Below are 22069 nucleotides of genomic sequence, written 5' to 3' on the forward strand. Positions count from 1 at the left end.
CAGAAAGATTCCGGTGCCCCCACTGGGACGCGAACCGGCAAACCATCACAAGATGAATTTGTTTATGTAAACAGGAAGCATTTTCATCCAATCAATTTACAGATTATCTGTGATGCACAAATGTAATTAAGCAACATTGTTACGAGGTGGCAGACCAACAGCATGGTTGGGAACAGGCTACAAGCCGGCATGGTGCAGGATGGGTGGCTTCTTGGTGAGTAAATCATTTAATTGTCCTAATATTAATTCCCCTGACATACGTTAAGTATGTGCGGGCATCAGCAGCTGGCTGTTGTGGTGGACCGGAGGATTGACTGACGCCAGGGAGGCTGGAGGAATCCCACGGGTCTGTGATATGAAGCTGGGACTGCGTCTCACAGTCTTCTCCTGCCTCATTGTCTGTTGGAAAATAATAAATTGAGTAATTAAACATGAGACAAAGTCTTTGATTTCGTCTTTGATATCCTGGCATGATTACACAAGAACCTGTATCTTGTTTGGCTGTGAGCAGATTATTGTATGACCCATATAATGAATAAATTTGTGAGTTACACAATAAATATTTATCTTGGGGGTGATCCGAGTGACCCACGTGTACTCCCACCACCCCTGTGAGAGCAGTGTCACCCACAATAGTGGTGACTCTCCCCTGAAACGGGGTGAGTTCATCATGGTTACTGTAATCTGATCATGCAGAGAGGGGAATCCCACCTGTCGGCCCTGTTTATACTAATTTGCATATTTAAATTACGGGCGTGGAGAGGGAGGAGTCTGGTACTGCAACATGTGCAATCAATTCCACGCTGAGTGGGATATACAAAGGAAATGTGCTTGGATTCAGGTGTATGGTCACTTTCGTTCATCTGGATGTTTATGTGGATTGAAGCGTACGTCAGGTTTCGATATGAAATCCACGCAAGTCTTTGTACATGAGGCCCCAAGACTTTACTTTGATACTTTTAACTACTACTATAGCTTACATGTGGGTGAAATTTTTCATGCAGGATTTTACCTGTAACAGAGTATTTTTTACTTTGCTGTATTGGTACTGGACTGCAAGGTGGATCGGTGGTAAGCACCATTGCCTTGCGGCTAGAAGGTCGCCGGTTCGCCTCCCGGTGAGGGCACCGGGGTCTTTCTGCGTGGAGTTTGCATGTTCTTCCTGTGCAGCGTCTCTCTGGGTTCTCCGGCTTCCACAGTTCCAAAACATGTTGAGGTTAATTGGTGATTCTAAATTGTCCGTAGGTGTGAATGAGAGTGTGCTTGGTTGTCTGTCTCTAAGTGTAGCCCTGTGATAGACTGGCGACCTGTCCAGGGTATCCCCTGTCTTCGCTCTAAGTCAGCTGGGATAGGCTCCAGGTGGTGTATAGATAATGGATGGATGTATTGGTACTTTTAGCTACGTTAAGGACCTGAAACCTTGCCAGATCTGCCAGAAACTTGGGTATCATGATTGATGACCAACGAACCTTCAAGGCTCATGTGGCCTCTGTTGCTCGGTTGTGTCGATTTGCCCTATACAACATCAGGAAGATCAGACCTTTCCTGTCTGAACATGCAGCACACCTCCTGGTACAAGCTCTCATAATGTCACGCATTGACAACTGCAACTCCTTACTGGCAGGCCTCCCCGCATCCACAGTCAAACCTCTGCAGATGATCCAGAATTCAACAGCACGTCTGGTTTTCAACCAGCCAAAGGCAGCCCATGTCACCGCGCTTTTCAGATCACTTCACTGGCTTCCAGTTGCTGCCCGCATCACATTCAAAACCCTGACACTTGCTTGCAAAACCACAATGAGAACAGCTCCCTCCTACCTGAACTCTCTCATTCAGATCTACAATGCTTCCCACTCACTACACTCGACCAACAAAAACCGCCTGATCCAACCACCACAACAGGGCCGGAAGTCGATAGGTAGACTCTTCTCTGTGGTTCAATCTGCTCACTCCCTCTTAGTCTTTAAGAAGACTAAAGACCAAAGACCAAGACCATTTTAAAAGTCCTTATTTTTGAGGACATGATACAGTTTTGTTCAGCCAAACAATTCAAAGTATGAAGTCAAGCATTTTATCTACTTTAGAGACTTAAAGAAAATTCAAATTAATTAAATTAAATTGAACACTTAGATTCAGTCCAGCGTCCACCTTCCTGTGGATCTTTTTTAAAAAAAGTATTATTCATAATATACAAAATACAAAATAAACATTCTTACTTAAAATAACAAAAAAGATCTTTAGAGTTCGTCTGCTACGTGATGACGTCACTGTAACCTGACGTACGCTCGGACTTTATCCACTTTGGCGGCATGTGGCAGTTCTTCAGGTAACTTTAATTGAATTTTATTTTCACACCCAGTATCGCCGCGTTTTGTTACAGTCGACTTGTCTGAAGGTGACGGTGGGACGTTTTAATCGTTAACGTAAAATACGCGACAATTAACGTCGGTGTGATAGGCGAGTTGATGTGAATCAAATGTGATGATGCGCAGGTGAGCAGGTGGAGAGCTCGTGCCAAAAAGTAATCATCAGAGCAGCTAATTTTATATCTTTGCATTATTTTACCCGCACTGTGGCCTGGAATGTGACAATTTGTTTTTGTTTTAATTATTTTTAACGGTAAATTGGATTAAAACAGAGTGGTTTTTGTTTTGCTCCTCTAATAGAACATTGTTTGCAGCGTGGCGTTAATACAGGCATGAACTGATTTAATCACTGAAGTAAGCAGAAAGATAAGGCTCCACCGTCAGCCCACAAAAACTATTTATTATTAGAGAGATATTATAATAGATTGTTTAGTTTGGCCAATGCAAAGATATGTCTGTTTTTAGAAATCAATCGAATCAATTAAATGCAAATTATGTTAATAATTTAAAAAGATAATAGGAATAAACTGATCTGCCACGTTTCATTCAGATAACCAAAATATACAGAAACTACACAAAGTAAAAATTCGAACCCTCTGGCTATTTAGATCATTAGATTTAACCTCTGACCTCTAACTCCCACATGGATGGAAATTTGTTTATGGAACCATATGAAAAACTAACATTCAGAAGATTCACCTGCAACTAGTTTTTCTAAATATGTAAATTAACAAACTTGATCGAAGTTCACATTCACGTTTGTCAGCTCAGTTACCAGAGAAGGAAAGTAACTAAAAACTATGACTCTACCCGACTCGTTCAGCAGAACAGGCTCTTTATTTCTGTTAGAACATAAAAGACACTCAATGAATTAACAAATTAAGTTATTCAAATTGGTTAGGCATTGTGGTTAAAGCTCCAAAAGTCTTAATCTGTGGATTAAAATCACAACAATTTTTTTGAGGACTGAATACACCGGCACCCTCCTTCCTGCGTTTAGTTTGTCACCTTGTCTCCCTTTTCACTTTTTGTTCAGTTTTCAATTAGAAGTGTTGTCTTGTGTGCTTATTTTCAGTATAATTTTGTGTTTTGTTACTATTTTGTAGTCTTTTATCGTGTTTTTTTTTTTTGTCATTGTTGTTGTTCTGACCTGCAAACGGAACTACATATGCAAATGCAAATATGTAAAAGTTGTCATTTTGAAGCTTCAAAAGTATATTTGCCAAACTGTCCACACTTTCTTTTTTAACAAGTTGTCTTCAGAAATGTTTTCGCAGCCATCATACATTTTAATACCGTATTTAAATAACTCCAGTCTGATGTTTAACTGCACTATAGAGACAAGCTATGAGCTTCCTTGTGCAGCACCAGACGGTACTGTCAGTGCTTCATTCATTTACATTTTTTCTGAACACGTAATTCCTCCTGCTCCTTCCAGAATGTCACCTGCAGGATATTTTCAAGGCTCCATCCTGTTCCTTAATTGTATTATCCATAAGCATTCTGTTCCTCTGCCGCTATGTGAATGTTGCACAGTTTTATCTCCCATTATTTGTTAATGGTTTGCACAAAGGACCTTTTTAGGTGTAAATGTTAAAGAATATCTTCCAGTTAAATGACAAAAACTCTGTTCTTTTTGGTCCCTCTGCCAATTATTATAAAATCTTCTAAACCCGTCACTAAGAATCAATAGATGTTCAGTTTAACTATTGAAACATGGCTTTGGAGTTCTTGTTGTAGATTCCACTGGTGCTTTCTTTACTTTACAAATGTCTCTTTCATGCCAGCAGTATTTCCAAGGTCCTGCTGTAACGCTCTTAAGCCAAATGTAGAAACCACTTCACCTTGATTTGACCTTTGCGCAAATTGCATGCACTTTACATCGTTGTTGAAATTTGTCAAAGCCTACTGATTTATTACCTTCGTGGCACCCTTTGGAGTTACATAATTTCATTATGTTAAGTTGAACATTTTCAGAGATTTTAACACTTGCTTGATGATGATGTGACCCTCAACTACATGCTGCATTTGGCCGTTTTAACCTCTTGCATTTAGAGGTGCTCAGGTCAAATCCTTCACTCTATTAACAGTGATGCAAAGCGAACTTTCTTTATAAAAACCTCTACAAAAAGTCATTTTTAATACAGTGCTTTTAATGTATATACGTGGAGTAGACTGATTCATGTTCTATAATTTTTCTGTTATTTTTTAATGCTTGTTTAAAAAACAAAAGAAAAAAAAAAGAAATGGACGAGTTGTTATTACTTGGCCCTATTAGTGATGCTGTTAGAACACACACTGTATACATGCATGCATACTACATGTGACATTGTACACTGCAGGGCTTTTAGAGGGAGAGACAGAAGTTGGCACCGATTAAGTGCCATCTGCTGAAAATAAGCAATGACAAATTGAAGCCAGCAGAGCTTAAAGAACTGCTTTATCATTATTACCACAGCCATCAGCTACATGGCACATGCGTGTTCATGCACTTCTGTGTGTGAGATACTGTCACACTTCATCTCATTTGTTATCTGATTGATGCGCTTTACAGTTAACGACACCTCCGTTGTGTTTAAGTGACTTGATGAGTATCTAGAATGCACATGTCCACACTGTTTACTCTTTTCAGACTTTTTTTTTCTCCATCAGTCCACAGGTTCAGTGTCAATGTGGAACCAGGTACCAAGCTGGAAAGCGGCCCTGCCTCCCTCCACCTGTGCAACAATCTCCTAGTCCTCACCAAGGGCCTCCCTCCCGTCGTCATCGGCCACTGGAAGTTGTCGGCGTTGCGTCGATACGGTGCCGTGCAAAATGGCTTTGTGTTTGAGGGGGGAACCCGCTGTGGATACTGTGAGTAACTGCTGGACTGAGAAACTTTCATTTATTTACTCTTCAGGCTGCAGCCAGAAAGGGCAACGCTTTAATAATAGTGACTAAAAAATTATTACTAGCAGTGTGCAGTGTCTCACATCCTTGCTCCGTCTTGTTATTGCTATTATTTTTTGTGCTCTGCTTGCTGAAACTAGATGATCCGAGGTCATGGGTGCAAGAACATAACTTTGAAGTCAATCCCTCAGAATCAAAGAGCCTTATCTCAATTTTCAACAATCAGGAAGAAATCTTTGACTGCAGGCACCAAGAGATGTTTTATTTTGCATAAATGGTTCACAAGCAGAGGGAAAGAGTGCAGAGTTCTGAAAATGGAATAAAACATAGCTGGTTTCACTCTTTGTGAAAAGTATGCAACATTCTGGTTTTACTTGATATTTCTTATGTGGGTGTACTTTAAATGATAGCGTCACATATGTAGAAAGTGCTTCTAAGTTAACAGAACAGGTTAACATTTATAAGAGCTTCTTCTATGTTGCATGATCTTCCTCTGCAGATAAAACCTGCCCAGTTGTCCTGAAATTGTAAATGTTCAAATAGTCACTTTTTTTTTTTTTTTTTTTTAGCATTTATTGCACTTTCTCATCATTGTTGATTTAAAAGGTTAAACTTTTGAAGTTTACCTTGGCAACAGTAGCTGAGAAAAGCTCTATTTAGTTGTTGTTCTGCCACTTGATTTCGATCACATCACATGATCTTTATTTAAACTCCAAAAATCAACTGATTGAACCAGCTTTTGATACTGTTTTTTTTTTTTTTTTGTAGAAACCGTATGTCACAAATACTGTATATTTAGTAGGTTGAATTGTGGTCTGAAAGTCAAAGTGTAATCATGCACAGCCAGCTCCATCTCCCTGCCGTGTAAGTGGTGCAGAATAATTTGGCTGCTTCCTTTATCATTCTGTTATCAGGGTAAAAAAAACAAAAAAACAAAACACTCTGGCTTGTTTTTATTTCTTAACACATCACACTCCTCTGGGATGGTGCTTACCCCAGGCTGCAGCAACGGTGCCCCAGAATATAGTGTTGGGGGGAACTTGTTTTGATGGAACATTTGCCTGCAGGCAGGTGAGCACCGTCATTCAAGAAGAACAGATCATGTGAAATTGGAGCAAATGTTTATTGCAGAAACATGAGCATGCTAAATCAAGTATTTTGGCACTTAGACTGAATTAGGTGAGAGGTGATATCATAGTGCGCAATCACAGATGAAGGTAGGAGTTGAGGACAGGACCCCCTTGAGTGTAGACACTGGTGGTGGAGTAAAGTTTACAGATGGCTGATGAAGACTGGCTGAGATGTCCTGGACAACCCTGGTGAGGTGAAGCTGAGAAGAAGGAGGGATGCATGATAAATGGCCTGGAAGGAACAGTGACAGAACCACACTTAATTAAAAAATCAGGGTTGGCTGGTGGAAGATTTACTTGGAGAACACGGGTAGATAGAGCATTAGACGAAAGTCGTGACATTGAATTGAGAGTGAGGTGATTCTGACAGCGTGGGAAAATGGAAGTGACGAGGAGAATTTAGAACGGAATGTGAGTGAAGAGATCTTCCTTACTGAACTTGCACGCAAGCTTATTTAAAATGACTAATTCATGGAAAGCACCAAGCTGCCCTGCTGTGTTGCACAAATCAAATTTCATTAAAAATGTACCATTTTCACGGTGTAGGTTGCTGCTCAGAGGTTGTTGTTTTGGTTTACCATCACAAATGGGGTGTTGATACCTTTACCTTGCAAATACATGACAGGGAGAAGAATGCTGTGTGAAATGTGCTGCACAAATGGCAGGCTTATACCGAGAGTCTAAATCCAATATGTAAGACTTTTGAAAGATTAAAGGCGGTGTGTTTATATAAATTTTTGATCACATCTGTCCTCCAGAGTCTCCCCTAGGATGTTGTAGGAACTCACGATCTGAAGGCTTGAAGGACACAACCAAAAGGTCACAAAATCCAAGTCAATATGTTCAATCGTCAAAGCCATATGTTCAGCATAAAAGATAACGTAAAACTTTATTAATCCCAATGGAAACTCTTGACGGGCAGATGGAGCATTAGACCTGAGTAGTGATGTTGAAAATGAGAGTGAAGTGATTCTGACAGCGTAGGAAGAAGTGTGAGTAGTGGTGAAATACAAGTGATCAGATCTTCCTGATTGAACTTGCACATAAGCTTTGTTAAAAGGGTTAGTTCACTGAAGGAACAAAGAGGGCCTGCTGTATTGCACTTTCGTATCTTTGTCAAAACTTGTCATTTTCAAGGTGTAGGTTGCTGCTCGGAGGTTGTTGTTGTTTTGGTTACTGTAGCAATGGAGATTTTGAAAACCAATGTAGGAGAGGAGTGCAGTGGGAGATGTGCTGCACAAATTTCAATCTCATACATCTACATCTACATCCAGTAAGTCAGACTGTTGAAGTTGACTTTTGATCACGTCTGTCCTCCAGAGTCTCCCTTAGAGTGTTATACCAACTCACTGATGGAAGAGTTGAAGGATAAAACCAAAAGGTCACAAAATTCATGACAATGCACTCAACCATCGGCGACAGATGCTTGGCATAAAAGACGAGATAAAACTTTAATAATCCCAATGGAAACTCTTGATTGGCAGATGGAGCATTAAAGTAGGGACACTGAAATTGAGAGTAAGATGATTCTGACAGCGTGGAGGAAGATGGGTGAATAGAGGCAAAATGTCAGTAATCATATCTTATTTAATGAATTTGCTCGAAAACTTAATTAAAAGGGCTAATTCATTGAAAAAAAACAAGCAGGCCTCTCTTATTGCGTGATCCAAAACTTCGTCAAAACTTGTAATTTTCGGGGTGTAAGTTTCTACTGAAAAGTTCACTTATTTGTTTCTCATAGCAAAGAGGATTTTGACAATTGTAGTGTGCAGATAGTGGACAGGAAGAAGAATGTAATGTGAAGTGCGTTGCACAAATGGCAGGCTTATACCCACAGTCTACATTCAGCGAGTCAGACTATTGAAGGACTAAACTAGGTGTGTTTTTGATCACGTCCGTCCTCCAGAGTCTCCCCTAGAATGTTGTGGGAAGTCACTGTCTGAAGGGGTTGAAGGACAAAACGGAAAGATCACAAAATCATGACAATACATCCACCCGTCAAAGACAAACGGTCGGGTATGAAAGTAATTTAGTTTGAACTTCAAAATCTAACCAACCATTAAGTCTTTGGACCAGTAACAGTCGATATGATATACATTCACTGCAGCAAAGTCATCTAAATCCCCCTTATTAAAAGCCTCTTCTTAGATAAATAAATCCTCCTTTTCATTTCTCCGTAGTGCTCATAGGTTAATAGAGCTGTCACTCAAACACACTCTGCAATATGAAAACATGTGATTTATTGCAGGTGTTTATAGAGTAACTTTATCCATGTCAGACATGACTTTCCCCTTGCGAACCCTCCACACTGTACACCTGCCCACCAAGTACTGCTGTGTGTTTGTGTGGTTGCCAGGGTTTAGCTATCCTCTGAATGTACAAGTGATGTGGGCATGAATGTAAAGAATGACAGGCAGCTTTATGTTTTTGGGTGGAGATGTGTGTGTGATAGAGAGAGACACACAGACGACAAGGAAAGTGTTTTATGACGGGGTGTTTAAAGGTTTCGTTATAGAGAAACTTAACCCTCTGAACCCCCAAACCTGCCGACGGTTTGAAAAGCATGCTATATTTTTAAAAAAATCACCAAAATTACATTAATTCACAGAGACTGAAGCTGTAAAACCAGGAAAAATTCTGCAGATGTTCACCAGTTTTATGGTCCTTTAACCCCTAGTTTGTAGTGTGCAGTTTGGTTGGTGAATCATCCAAATCTAGGCTTAAAATTCTGACATTCAACTGAAATTGCTTTTGTCTCCATGTCTTTTTTCTTTTTTCTTTAAATGCATAAAAACATACTGCTTGCACCAACAAGATTCTGTAAAAAACAAAAATTTCTGCCATCATGAAGACATTAGTGACTCAGCTGCAACCAACAGTCACATAACAAAAATGCAGGAAATTTTCAGCTGTGCAAGATTAAGAATGTAATTAATAAAATATCTAAAGTATGTTGAGCTACCATTATTTTATGCCATCACTGGTAACACCTCCAGGGACTTTAAAAATGTTGTGTGTGTTATTTTCTTCAGCTTCTTATTTTGTGATTTATGACATTATAACTTTGTGATACTGCACAAAGGCATTTTTGGGTTCTCTCTAATTCTAGTTGCGGTTGTGCTGTTTCCATAGAGGTGCAGGACTTTATATTGCAATGAAAAATTAGCCCACGATGAGAAAAAAAAAAAACGTGACAGGAGCAAATAACACCCAGAAACTGTTTGGGATTCAGAGGGTTAACTTGCTAACAGCTGCTGTGTTTCTTATTTAGGTATCTGAAAATAGTTTCTAGTTGTTCTGTACAGTGAGAGCTACCTCCTTACTGTGATATATTGTTGTAGAGATGTTCCAATGATAAGTGAACATATTTAAGTTCCTGCAGGCACTTTTGCAGCGTGTGTGTGTGTGTGTGTGTGTGTGTGTGTGCGTGCATGTGTACAAGAATAACCATGAGCTCTATAGGATCTAGTTTCAGTGTTCTGATGTGCTTGATCTATAAATACCAGTCCCCCTCCTGTAGTGGAGGCTTAGCCAACCACAAAATGTGTGGTGGCCACACATCCAATCACAGTCTCCTCATTCGCCTCGTCTACATTATTACCCATCAGACACAGCGGCAGCAGAAAGAGGCCCACTTAGCGTGGCAGCAGAAAATGAGAGAGATGTGAGAGTCAGGTTGGCAAGTGGCATTCCTTGCATGGAGTGCAAGGTAAAGCAGGGTGTTAGTTTACATTTTTACATGTTTATTTGTATTTGGTGAGCGCGCGTGACACATTCCAACACTAGCAAATAGTTTTATGCCATGCAGACTTTTAACCTTTCATGCAAACACGAAAAAACCTTGCCAATGACTTGCTCTATAAAACTGCTCAGATAAACTGGAGTGAAAATATTTAGTGCAACATAACTTATATTGGAGCAGAAACAGAGGTTTAGAATAAGTTAAAAATGGTGTCATCAAATAGTTTGACCAACAGAGTGGCTCCAGGTATTTGTAAAACCCCTTTCAGACATACACGTCTTTCTGTTAATCTGAGACAAACTGAACATGTCAACTTCATGTCTCAGTTAGCACCTTGACCACTTTTCCATAACATTTGCGACAGCAATCTTATTAGATCCCAGTAACAGTTCTGTATTACTGACAGCTCGGCTCAACAGTTCACAAGTCTGAACTGCACTCAGTCACATTAACAGATAAGCACACACAAGCCACAGTACTTTGAGTTGTGTGAAGTGATTAGGGGATGGCTTTTAGTACCACTATTTGTGCAAAAAAAATCACAGATGTAGTTATACAGTTATATAAGATTTTTGCTTAAGATGGCCTTTTGATAAGCAAGAAAAAGCCATGTTCCTGATTAACGTTAAATCCACCTAAAAAAAAAAATAAAATAGGTTAGCAACGAATCTGTAGCAAGAATTTCATATCTACCTTGATAATGTAAAGACTATATAGTTTAGTTGAGAAGACATCATATGAACTTCACGTAAATATAAAGAAAACAAATCATCATTAGTAAATATTACCCTTATTAGAACAGAATATAGAGTTTGATTCCAGCTCCGATATATAATTCAGTTAATGTCTCACCCTTTTTAAATATATTTGTGCAAAATATGTGTCTATGCATATATGTTTTTTGCAAAAAAAATTGGAGACGTTAATTGAAGTATGTATCAGAGCTGCAACCAACTAGTTTGCGCTGCATGTTGTATTCTATGTCCTATTTTATATATATATATGTATAGTCTGTAAAATGCCCCAAAAAATGCCCAAAAATCCAATATTGGTTAGACTCTAACAAATATATTACCTTCTTAATAGCAAACATGGTCTCTTTGCTTAGCAGAAGTGCAGAATCAACCAAACAATGGCTACTTATTTGTCTACTTTGGAAGGGTTAGTGATAGAAATTAACATGCTTAAGCTGGAAGTCATATAAAACATATCCGGTAACCATAACCAGAATAAATTCTACTGCTTATCACCCCACTTTTAATCACATCTTCCGATTTTCTTTGTTGTTTCCTGTGTCACCAGTCCTTTGTGCTTCTCTACTGATTTCAGGAGCTCCTCAGCACATTGTCCGACCAGCGCAAAGATGTGCAAATAGTTGGGAATACTTATGCTAATAGAGACTAATAGTTCTGTATTGGTTTGCACTTTTTGAACCGGTACCTAATAAAATATCTTTTCTCAGTGGCTTAATTTCCCTTGAGACTGCTTCGCTCTAGTGAACCAGTAAAAAGTTCCTCTGTCATCCAATGCTGCTCTACTGGGCTTTTTGCTGCAGCTGCATTTTGAAAGTCAGCTGCGCCTCAGATGATACGAATTCTGGCTGCATCGTTGAAGGAGTGCACCACGATGACATGACAAGCCTTTTTACTGCCGTGGATTCACTCATGAATGCACGCATACGCTCCCTGACAGCCGACCAGCCGCTCCTTTGGGATAGCAGGCGGTCCTGTTGTGCAAAGTCTTTCACTACAGTAGACAGTAATCACTTGAGCTGGGGGTCTTCATAGATGTCTGTTGGACGTGAGCCTTTGATTGCACAGTCGCAATTTGTAGCAGTGTTCAGAGTGATATCAGAGCTCCAGCTTCTATTAGATGTGATAATGAGGCCACTGTGTTCTGTAATCGATGATATTTGGAGCAGAGCCCACGTCTTAGCCGGACGGATATTTTCTGGCTTATCAGGTCCACACGTGTTTGTATCGACCCTGTACAAACCACACAAACTCACACACACCCACACATCTTTAGCGCACACTTGCAGGCACAGTAATAAATGATCCTCTGCAGAGTTTGGACGGCCATCAAGCCCCGTGATCTAGATAAAAGCAATTTTAAGCTGACATGCTATGTCAGCAATCTTTCCATGTCGGTCAGTGCGTATGAAAGCACATGCCTCCTCTTGTAGTATGTTGATGCACGTGTGAAGTGCTAGGTGTTGCGCATTGCATGCCTTAAGACTATTATACAGCACTTTTTGCCGCAGTGTTATTCTTAAGTTAAAGATTCTCTGCTTTCAACATCAGAGGGTAAATGGAAGTTAAATCCAACTTTAGCAGCTCTTTTGTCGGGTGATATTAAGGTGTCAATGACCCTCAGAGGTCACAGTGTCTCTGACTCTCCACCTGTCATTACCAGTGATAAAGTATCTGCAGTGGAGAAGCATCTTAAAGACAAAACAGGTTTTGATTTATTACAAGACACTGCCAGTCAACTTATATTAATGTGTAGTGGGTGGAAGTCTGTGAACCCGTAAGATCAACACCATTCTCATGTACGTTTTGCTTGGAATAGTTCTACTCCATTTAGTATAAAGCACCACGACCACGACAGACAAGAAGATAAATGTGCTTGTTGTGCTGAACTTTAATGCAGAAGAACTTGGCATGCTTATGAGACATGGGGGCTGTACAGTGAAGCAAGATGAATGGGTTAGTGAGGTATGTTGAGCCTAAAGAGATTTCATTGTCATGGAGGTGGCTCTCCTTTAACCTGCTAGGTCACCATGGTAACTGATGCTGCAGAGCTAACCTGCTTTGGAGGAGGTTCTGCTTTGAGTTTATGGTTTAAATCTGCTGTAAGCTTTCCTGATCATATTCTCTACAAACATTACACACTCTCAGCTGAAGGAATATATTACATCTGCCAACCTGTTGGCCTGTATGTTAGTAACGCCATTGAACAAAGCTGTGCAGCTACAGTAGGTAGACTGTATGTGTCGAGTTGCCCCGGGAACCTGCACGCGTTCAGTTGGTGATGCAGTGAATGCAAAAATATGTTTTTATCTTTGATCCTGATTTGCTGAGGAGTCTGTTTTACACAGGTGATACAGCAGCAAATGGAACACAGATTAGAAATGTGTTAAGTCTGTCATAGATAATACTCAATAAGTAAATTTCACTTTGATTTAGCAAAAAACTTAAGTGATTTCAATGTATTGCTCAACATGGGAAAGTTTCAGACCTAAATCACTTGTCTAACATTTTGTTTAGTGTATGAAGTTTAAAGTTCAAGAGCTCAGCTGTCATGTTAGAAATATGGGCTGCATTAAGAGTACACCAAGCGATAAAAATAGTAGAATAACTTACATGATTTCCAGTTTTCTACCAGCAGTTTCTTTCTTGCCTTATTTGCAGCACTTTTGGCCATGATGCATTTGTATATTTCTCATAGATCTCCATTACAACCACCTGAATCCTCTCAACTGAAGTAGGTGGCTCATCGGCAGTTTATTTTGTGCAAAAGAAGATTCAAATAACGAGACAGATAAATAAGCTGATAAGATGCTGACAAACACCATCATGATACTCTTTATCTTAGTTTTTCTTGACCCAGCTAAAGAAAGCCTGGCTGTGTTAAACTTGTACAACCTTCTGGTCCAATAAATACCCTCAGAGAAAATAAAGTTCATTCATCTTATGCTAAAATGTGTTTGCTTTATCTAAAACACTGTGATGACACTCCCCTAGAATTTCTTAAAAATGTGAAACAAAATAGAAAAGATAGATAGAAAAGCTTTCCAAGGCCTGGTGGATATTTTTCTAAAGAATGAGTACAAAGAGCTCCAGAACCAGACGCCACTGTGCGTGTTGACAAACTACACATATGATCACTTCAGAGCAAAGTGTGGCATTTATCAAACTGAATCACACTAGAAAATCTATGGAAATGTAAGTACACTTCTAACCATTGATTATATATTCAGCTGATACTCCAGACTCCTGCCTTGTAGACATTTAAAAGTAAACATTTACAATGGATCAATGGATGTGTGTAATGTGAAAGGTCACTGGTAGTTATGAGGTTTTCAGCACGAGGAGCTTTTTGTTGCTCTGAAAGAATATTGTATCGTGAAGTTCAGTGGGTGAAATGTAACACAATAGTTGAAGCAGGTCTTTTTGAAATTTTCTTTAAATACTCTTATAAATACACACTGACTCTTTTTTATATTGGTTGCTTGGAAACATTATTTCTGTCCTACATTCTCAGCAGTTTCTTTTTTTTAATATTAGGAGCAAACTCAGTTCCATTAGCACAAAGATATATATATATATATATATANTATTTTTTTTTATCAAAGCCCTGAGTAAGGGTTTACTTTATGGCTGTCTTTTCAATATCTCAGCGATGTGAGATTTTGATGTTTCATGAATTTTTTTTCTTTATTTTTTTGCTGGTCTTGTGTTTTCACTCACGCCTACCTCTGTGTGGGCTTGATGGGAGAATGGGAGCTGAATTGATAGACTTTTTATGTAACCTTTTACAAGAAAAGGGTTGTTGCAGGCTCAAAGAACAGCCTTGCCTTCACAGCAAGCCTTCTGAACCACACTGAATATTGTTTGGCCTTGCTCAAAAATTTGATTTTACTCAATATTTCAAGTATTTACGAAGGCAGTTTTCCCACCTCTGCAATCTGTTCTTTATATTATTTCTTCATATGCTACTGATTCATGCAGTTTTTTTTTCTCTTAGCTCATCTTTTTTTAAAGTGATCTATCTTATTTATGTCTCTCTCCCCTTCCATCTTCCAGGGGCCGGTGTTTTCTTCCTGTCCTGTGCAGAAGGAGAGCAGATCAGTTTTCTGTTTGATTGCATCGTCAGGGGCATCACCCCCAGCAGGGCCCCGCATGGCGTGCGACCCAACCTGCCAGGTAAATACACACATAGTTGCATAAACGCACGCAGAAACTGCAAACAGAATCAATTGAACATTCCAAAAAAATATGTGCAGAGATGTAAACAAATGTTGGAGTCTGCAGGGCATGTAGGAATTATACTATTTCACTCAGGATATAAAAAGTTCTAAGGCAATCAGCCTCTTCGGTATGTGACTTTGTGACTTCGATAATAAGGTTTTACTGCCTGGTTAGTGCACATGTTTAGCATTTGTGTCAGGCGCCATGCTATAGGAAACAACACATGCTTTCAGCCCCAAAGGTCACACTGTAGATTAGGAGGTCATGCCCTTTGTGTGTGACTTGCATGGCACTACTAATTTCACAGGCATTCGCTTCAGGAGCTTATTGACAGATGGGAAGAGAAAAGTTGCACAGAACACATACCGAGGATCTGACACCTCTATAATACCTCTGAAATAGACATGGAGACGGGCGTATCCCACTGTGAGAATGTGCCTGTACGCTATACAGACACGTCTCATGATGTATTTTTATTTAAATTAAATTTAAAATGGATGTCAACATAAGGAAAAGCAATTACAATATCATCAAGTCTCTCATTTTGGAATATTACACTGTCAGAGGAGATCCTCACCTCTGGATTTTAAACTTTTAGCTGCTGTCAGTGTCAAACTACACTTTCTATAGAGTCAGATATGATTTAAAAGTAAAATCATATCTGACTGTTTTGACCTGGACCCAGTTTTCCAAGTCATTTCCATCACACCGATCAATAAGTCTCAGTAGAATTATTTATACCTTGCCTGTCAAGGAGTAAAGCTTCCTACTGCACTTTTGTGCTGCCGAGTGAAGTCGAAAATCAACCCAAAAGTTTGTCGCCTCCAACACATTGACGGCTCATGCTGCTTTTGGGCTTAGCTGTGCAGCATAACTAGATTTACTCAAGTCTTGTACTTAAAGGAGCCCTGTGGAGATTTCTTGTGAGCAACTTAAGTTTCTGTTTGCATTGGCTGTTTCTCACCAAAACACACAGTGTGCATCCTCAATGTCTCACAGACATGCTGAATGCATTTCCTTCCTCATTAAACATGCAAAGCTAAAGTTGAGACTTGAGTTGTTTACATACATGTTTCCCAGCTTGCAGTTTTTTTCTTACCTGATTGTTGAGGGTGCATTTCTTTGTGTATTGCAGAACAGAAAGCTTGTACTTGTACATGTGCATAAGACAAACAAACACACAAAATAGGGGATACATATCTCCGCTAGAGGTCAAAAACTCCACAGGATACCTTTAGATACAATACTGAGGTATTTCCCTTTTCTGCTACTTTTACTTGAATTTAACTTAATGTCATGTATATGCAAGGGTTCTTCAAAAAGGCCTCTGGCTTATCTGGAAACAAAGAGCGTAACTCCCATTTTGGGATATAACTAGATACTATAAAGCCTTATATCACTGTCCACAAAAACTCAAATGTATGAAGCAATCAGAGAGAAAGAAGAGGAAAACTTTGAACTGAAATGCTGTTGCTACAAGACAATGCGTCCATCCACACAGCAGAGGTGGCAGAAGCAGCCGATGTGGCATGAAACTGTTGTTCCATGCACCTTACTCACTCGACCTGCACTGTCTGACTTACATCTGTTTCCCGAACTGAAATCCCACTTGCGTAGTCGCCATTTTCAGAGCAATGGTAGAGTCATGAATGCTGTTGGGGAGAATCTGGAGGCTCAAGACGTGATCTTATCCACGGAGGGAAAGCGAACCTTGAACATGAGCGTACCAAGTGCGTTGAAGTTAAAGGACGCTATGATGAAAAATCATGCAGGAACATTTTTTCTCCTGTGATGTTTTCTGGCCTTTCGAAGCACCTTAAATACAATGTTAGGATTATTTCTCCTTTCTGCTCTTGAACTTGAATCTAGCTAAATGTCAGTAATATAAATATACTTCTGTTGCTGCTACATCCCCATTAAAAAAAACTCAAAAAACAAACAACTTTTGTTTTACATTGTGGCAATCCAAATTTGAACAAAGTAAAAGTACACACATTCCAGGTCTGACTTGCAGCTGTGACTTGCATACATATATAGGTGCTGAAATTCAGTGTCAGTGAGTTTCGTGGAAAGAAAAGGAGAGAGAGAGAGAAAAAAAAAACAGCATCCAGGTCGAGTTTAACTTCCCAGCTACTTTTATTCTGGTGTAAGCCAACCTGCGTCAGCCGGCTCTGGGGGCCCACTGTAACCCCTCGACATTCAGTGCTGTGAAGCGGCTATAATTAGCACCAACTAGCTACGTTAGCAAATGTTAGCTGACACCTCGCATAGCGTAGTGAAGAAACTTGGCATTGGCTGCTGCAATCCAGAGGAACAGATCCAGGGGTTAGGTTGTTGACACCTAGACACACAAACACCCTGACCCACTGCAACGCGCACTCGCTGGACACACACATGGACACACATCATCAAATCCATGCCACCTCCCTCTACACTCACAGTTTGTGTATATATAGCAGGCATTAGGTGTGTAATTGGCAGGGTTTTGCACTAAATTGATGTTCCAACAGATAGTCGAGACGCATATAACGTCCTCAGGGAGATGTTAAATTTACAAGCTGTTGTGACACTTGGAGACACACACACACCGAGAGTGGACATCTTAAAGAGCAGGCTGATTAAATATAGTAAAGAACATCAGCCTTGATATTACTAATAAAGTCTAAAATGTTGTTCTACTCATATTTTTTCATTATTTTGCCTAAAAAAGTCAAATGTGATTGACCTCTGTTCTGTTTTTCATGAGGTTACAGTGATAAAGTGACAGGAAATGTGCTCAGGTGGACGACTTTGTTTAATTTTCACTTTATCTAAAATGTAGCCAGCTAGAAAATTTGTGCTGCAGTTGCTTTAATAGAACACTAAGTCGAGAGTAGAGTTTAATTATGAGAAGCATTTTATCTCAAAATTAAACTCCCTTTTAGTTAATCATGCAGGTGAAGTGAAGGACAGTGTTACATAACTCTCTGTAAAACTCTTGTTTGTGCTTTGCGTTGTGTGTGTATACGCAGCAGATCCCAGTGCTGACCCAGCTTCAGCAGAGGAACGAATCAGCCAGGAGGCATCGGAGCTGGAAAAGAGACTCAGCATGTTGTCTAACTTCAGCCTGGCGAGCAGCACAGGTGCATTATTCTTTAAACTTCACTTCAGGCTGTACATTAGTATCCTATAAGTCACGAGCACAGAGTTAATGCAATGTCTGGGTGAAGTATCTTTATCACTGGAGCTAGTAACTGACTTCTTCTGTCCATCTTAAAGTTAGTCACTGCTCTTTATTTATGCTGCCATTTTGGGAAAGTTTTCAACATAAATATGTTTCTATTAGTCAAAAATGTGAAGCTCAGTATGGTCTGAGGTTCCCTGATTCATTTTTGCTGACTTTCGCCAAAGTTTCAAGAGAGTTTTGGAGGGTTAAAAAACTTAATGACGTTTGCTCTCCCTGTGGAGAAACACCTCCAGATGACTTGAACTGTAGCAAATGAAAGCAGCTAATTGAAAATCGATTTCACAGGGTCATTTTTCCCCCGAGCCAAACTAAAGACATGATTTATATATTTTTCATTAAACGCTTTATATACAGTAGTTAAGAAGTGAATAAGGGTGAATGCATTTCAGAGTCTCTGTGCAGATTGGTAAATAAATCACTTCATCTACGTCTAATAACTTTTTTCTTTACCCTCTTCAGCCTCCACTTACAGCTGCAGCACATCTGTTGCAGGGGACGACCGCAGCAGCATCTCGAGCTCCTCCTCCAGTCAATCGGACACCAGCTATGGAAGCAGACTTCCATTCTGGGTGGAGCCGCTCGCCAGGTTGCATCCCTCCAGCGAGACGGCATCAAGCTCCTCCACGCTGAAGGCTTTGACCGGTTCAGACGACCGGCTTTACGCTGCTGTGATGGGAGTCCCCGGGAGCCGTCCATCCTCCGCTCAGCTCCATCCTCGCGGTCTCCATGACAGCGGGCGGCAGAGCTCCTTAGACAGTGGGATTGGGATAGCGACCGGCAGTCAGTCGTCCTACTCAGGGAGCTACTCCTCGTGTACAGGGAGTCTGGACATGGCTAGCCAGGGTGGAGGGGAGGAGTTTGGCTCAGTGGCCAGCCTACCTGCAGCTCCTTCTCTTCTGTCTTTACCTCCTCCTGCTCCTCCACCAACTCCTCCACCTTCCCCTTGTCAGCCCCTACCTGCCCCAGAGAACAGAACCTCATCTTCATGCTCCTCCAGGTCTGCCTCTCGTGCATCCCGCAGGCACAGTGAGGAGTACCAGATCCCCAGCCTGCTCAGACTGAGGTACGACACCCCCAGGAGTCTGCTCCAGGCCCTGTCTCTGAGAGATTCCCAGGGAGGCCCGCCTGAGCTGGGCAGGGACAGCAGGATCAGTGGGGATGGAGGTGGTAGTCAGGGACAAAAGTTGAGCCCCAAAGGACTGAAGGCTCAGTGTCAGGCAATAATGCAGCGCTCGTTCTCCTGGAGCAGTGAGAGAGCACCCTCTGTGGACAGTGAGGGGAGGTCCACACCCAGACCCCTGCTAGTCCACGAAGGCTCTGTTGGTGGAGAAACACAGGTACCAGCAGTGCTACACTCTTTGCTTCCCTCATTCTCACGCTTCAGGTTCTCTTCGGGAGCAGAGTTTCCACTTTTCATTGGTAATAGAATGAAAAAAAATGTTTACAAATCTTTATGCTAATTACTCTTGTGTTTGCGCCCACTGATGCTAATCTCCATAATGTGCCTGCCTACATTTATTAAGCCCACAGTGGTGGTTTTTTTATTCTTATGCTAATACATGGAATCTTATGTAAGCATCCCCTGTGTTTTTAAATCAACTATGTGCTCCTCAGTAATGTGGTTTTGGATGCTGAGGAATAAAGGAAGAGACAGGATGAGATGTAGTGATCTGCTGAGTTCAGATAGCTGTAGCCCCATTAGCGTCAAAGTACCTCAGTGAGACGCCGCCAGAAATTCTACTGTATCAGAACAAGTCCCAGATGTCTTTTTAAAATTTTTTATTTATTTTTTTAACTCTGGCAAAGCAAAGAACACTGCCACCTGACTCAGACATTTGTACAATAATAGATTTGAGCGCTCTGCTTTGACTGGGGATTCGTGGTACTCTCCACATTTAGCTATAATAAAAAAGTAGTAAAAAAAATACATTTGCCAGTACAACAATGTAAAAGTAATTACAGGTTAAAGTCCTGTATCCCAAACCTCATTTATGAACAAGTACAGAGGTATTATAAACAAACTACTTAAAAAATCTAATGGAAGTGTACTTGTTCTGCAAAAAAATGGCGTTTGTCAAATAAGTCACTTAGCAAAACTACCTAAAGACATCTGAAACATGTCTCCAACCCTCACAAGCCAGAAAGGTTGAGAAACACTGGTTTCATTTTAAAGAAATAAAGTGAATTTTATTCTGTAACCTTATTATATGGTTCTTATATAAAATCTTAATCTAACAAAGTAACAAACAACTGTAGCTGTCATATAAATGCTGTAGAATATATGCATCAGTGTGGTTTTACATACATAAAAATACAAACTATTGTATTTACATCCATTTACCTTTATCCTCCATATAAACTAATACTCCAGCTGTATGTTTTTATATCCTTCAATCATGGCAGTTGTACAATGTTGTCCAATACCCAAATGAAAATGTACAGTTTTTTAAGTTTACTTTGAACAGGAGCTTGCAGTGTCTCTAAACTGCATGAGGTAAAATAACTGGAATCCTGTGAGTGTTAATTTGATCGATCTTGCAGGGTTTTTCATCAGTGCCACCACAGATGTTGATCTCAGTGTTTTTCCGTCGCTCTTGGTCAGGGTCTACTTTCGTAAAGCACTTTTCCTTCGTCGTCACTTTATTTTCTCGCTGTATTACATGAGTCTGCTGTGTTTGCGACGAATGCGTCAGCAGTTCAAGCAGCAATCATCCGGCCTCTTCCCTTACTCGCTGCTACTTGCTATTGAACTAATGACTCACTCGAGTGGCTGCCTTTTTAATTGTGATTTACAGTAGTCAGTGCCTTAAAGGATCATTAGGGAGATGAAAACACTGCAAAATGCCGAGCAGGGCTGCCAAAGGAGCAATAAGGCAGGAAGGAATAATACTAAATATAAAATATCTTGCATCATAAACCCTCACCAATGCACCACAGGAGTTTAAGAACAAAACTGGTTTCTTTGATTAGTTTTGAAATTGTTTGCTTTTTAAGGGCACACAGCAGCAGCTCCTTCTCTACTACAGCACGGCGCCTTTCTGATCTCACAGTATGTGTTTTTTACTTCCATGTGGGCAGTTTAGTCAGTGGTTCAAATGACTTTGAATGTCTTTGGTCTTTGGTGGGGAGGTGAGGAGAGAACTCAGGTTGACTAAAGCCAGATCCTTCTTACTGGGAGGTGACAGTGCCACCCGCTGAGCTGCAGGACCACCAGTAAAGGAAAACAATAATTGGCGTGGGTGTCCGTCACAAACCTGTCTCGAGCCGCTGTTGTTTTCTCTTTGATAATTTTGTCCGACGCTCTCAGAGGAGGCTTCTCCACATTGTCTAATTAATTTTCTGATGGGTTGTGAAAAGCGCTTCCCCCTTGTAGCAGCTAAATTATCATCAGAGCATGAGTGGAAACAGCATGTCTTGTGATTTCTGACAGCTCGTGTAGGAGTGCGCGCGTGTTCATTATACAGCATGTGTACGCTAAAGAAAAGGGAGTGCGAGGGGGAGCAAAAGGGGACCTAGAAAGTTAATGAGTAGTGATGAAACTGACAGAAACCCTCAGAGAGGAGGTTCCTGTTGCAAGAAACACAAATGAGTTTTCTTTATTTATCATTCGTCAAGTGTCGGCGGTTCAACGTGGCAAAAGCTGCGCATCCCTCGCGTTTGGTAATGACACGATGCCTGAGTGCACAAGTAGTATGTCTGCTGAAACAAACCGTGTGACAGATAATGTTCCTGAAGCTCCAGCC

The 22069-nt window shown here is 40.5% G+C and overlaps 1 protein-coding gene across 1 annotated transcript in view; it reads left to right on the forward strand.

The window, feature by feature from the left end:
* Nucleotides 1-22069, forward strand: part of LOC103354519 (protein Dok-7-like) — a 33967-nt gene that overhangs the window by 5571 nt on the left and 6327 nt on the right. Inside the window, exons 5-8 of the mRNA XM_008277925.1 lie at nucleotides 5019-5219; nucleotides 14936-15055; nucleotides 18112-18222; nucleotides 18786-19663. Coding sequence (XP_008276147.1) covers nucleotides 5019-5219; nucleotides 14936-15055; nucleotides 18112-18222; nucleotides 18786-19663 — 1310 coding nt within the window. The remainder of the gene's footprint in view (nucleotides 1-5018; nucleotides 5220-14935; nucleotides 15056-18111; nucleotides 18223-18785; nucleotides 19664-22069) is intronic.

Source organism: Stegastes partitus, unplaced genomic scaffold, assembly GCF_000690725.1.
Source record: "Stegastes partitus isolate 25-593 unplaced genomic scaffold, Stegastes_partitus-1.0.2 Scaffold110, whole genome shotgun sequence".
Classification (NCBI taxonomy): domain Eukaryota; kingdom Metazoa; phylum Chordata; class Actinopteri; family Pomacentridae; genus Stegastes; species Stegastes partitus.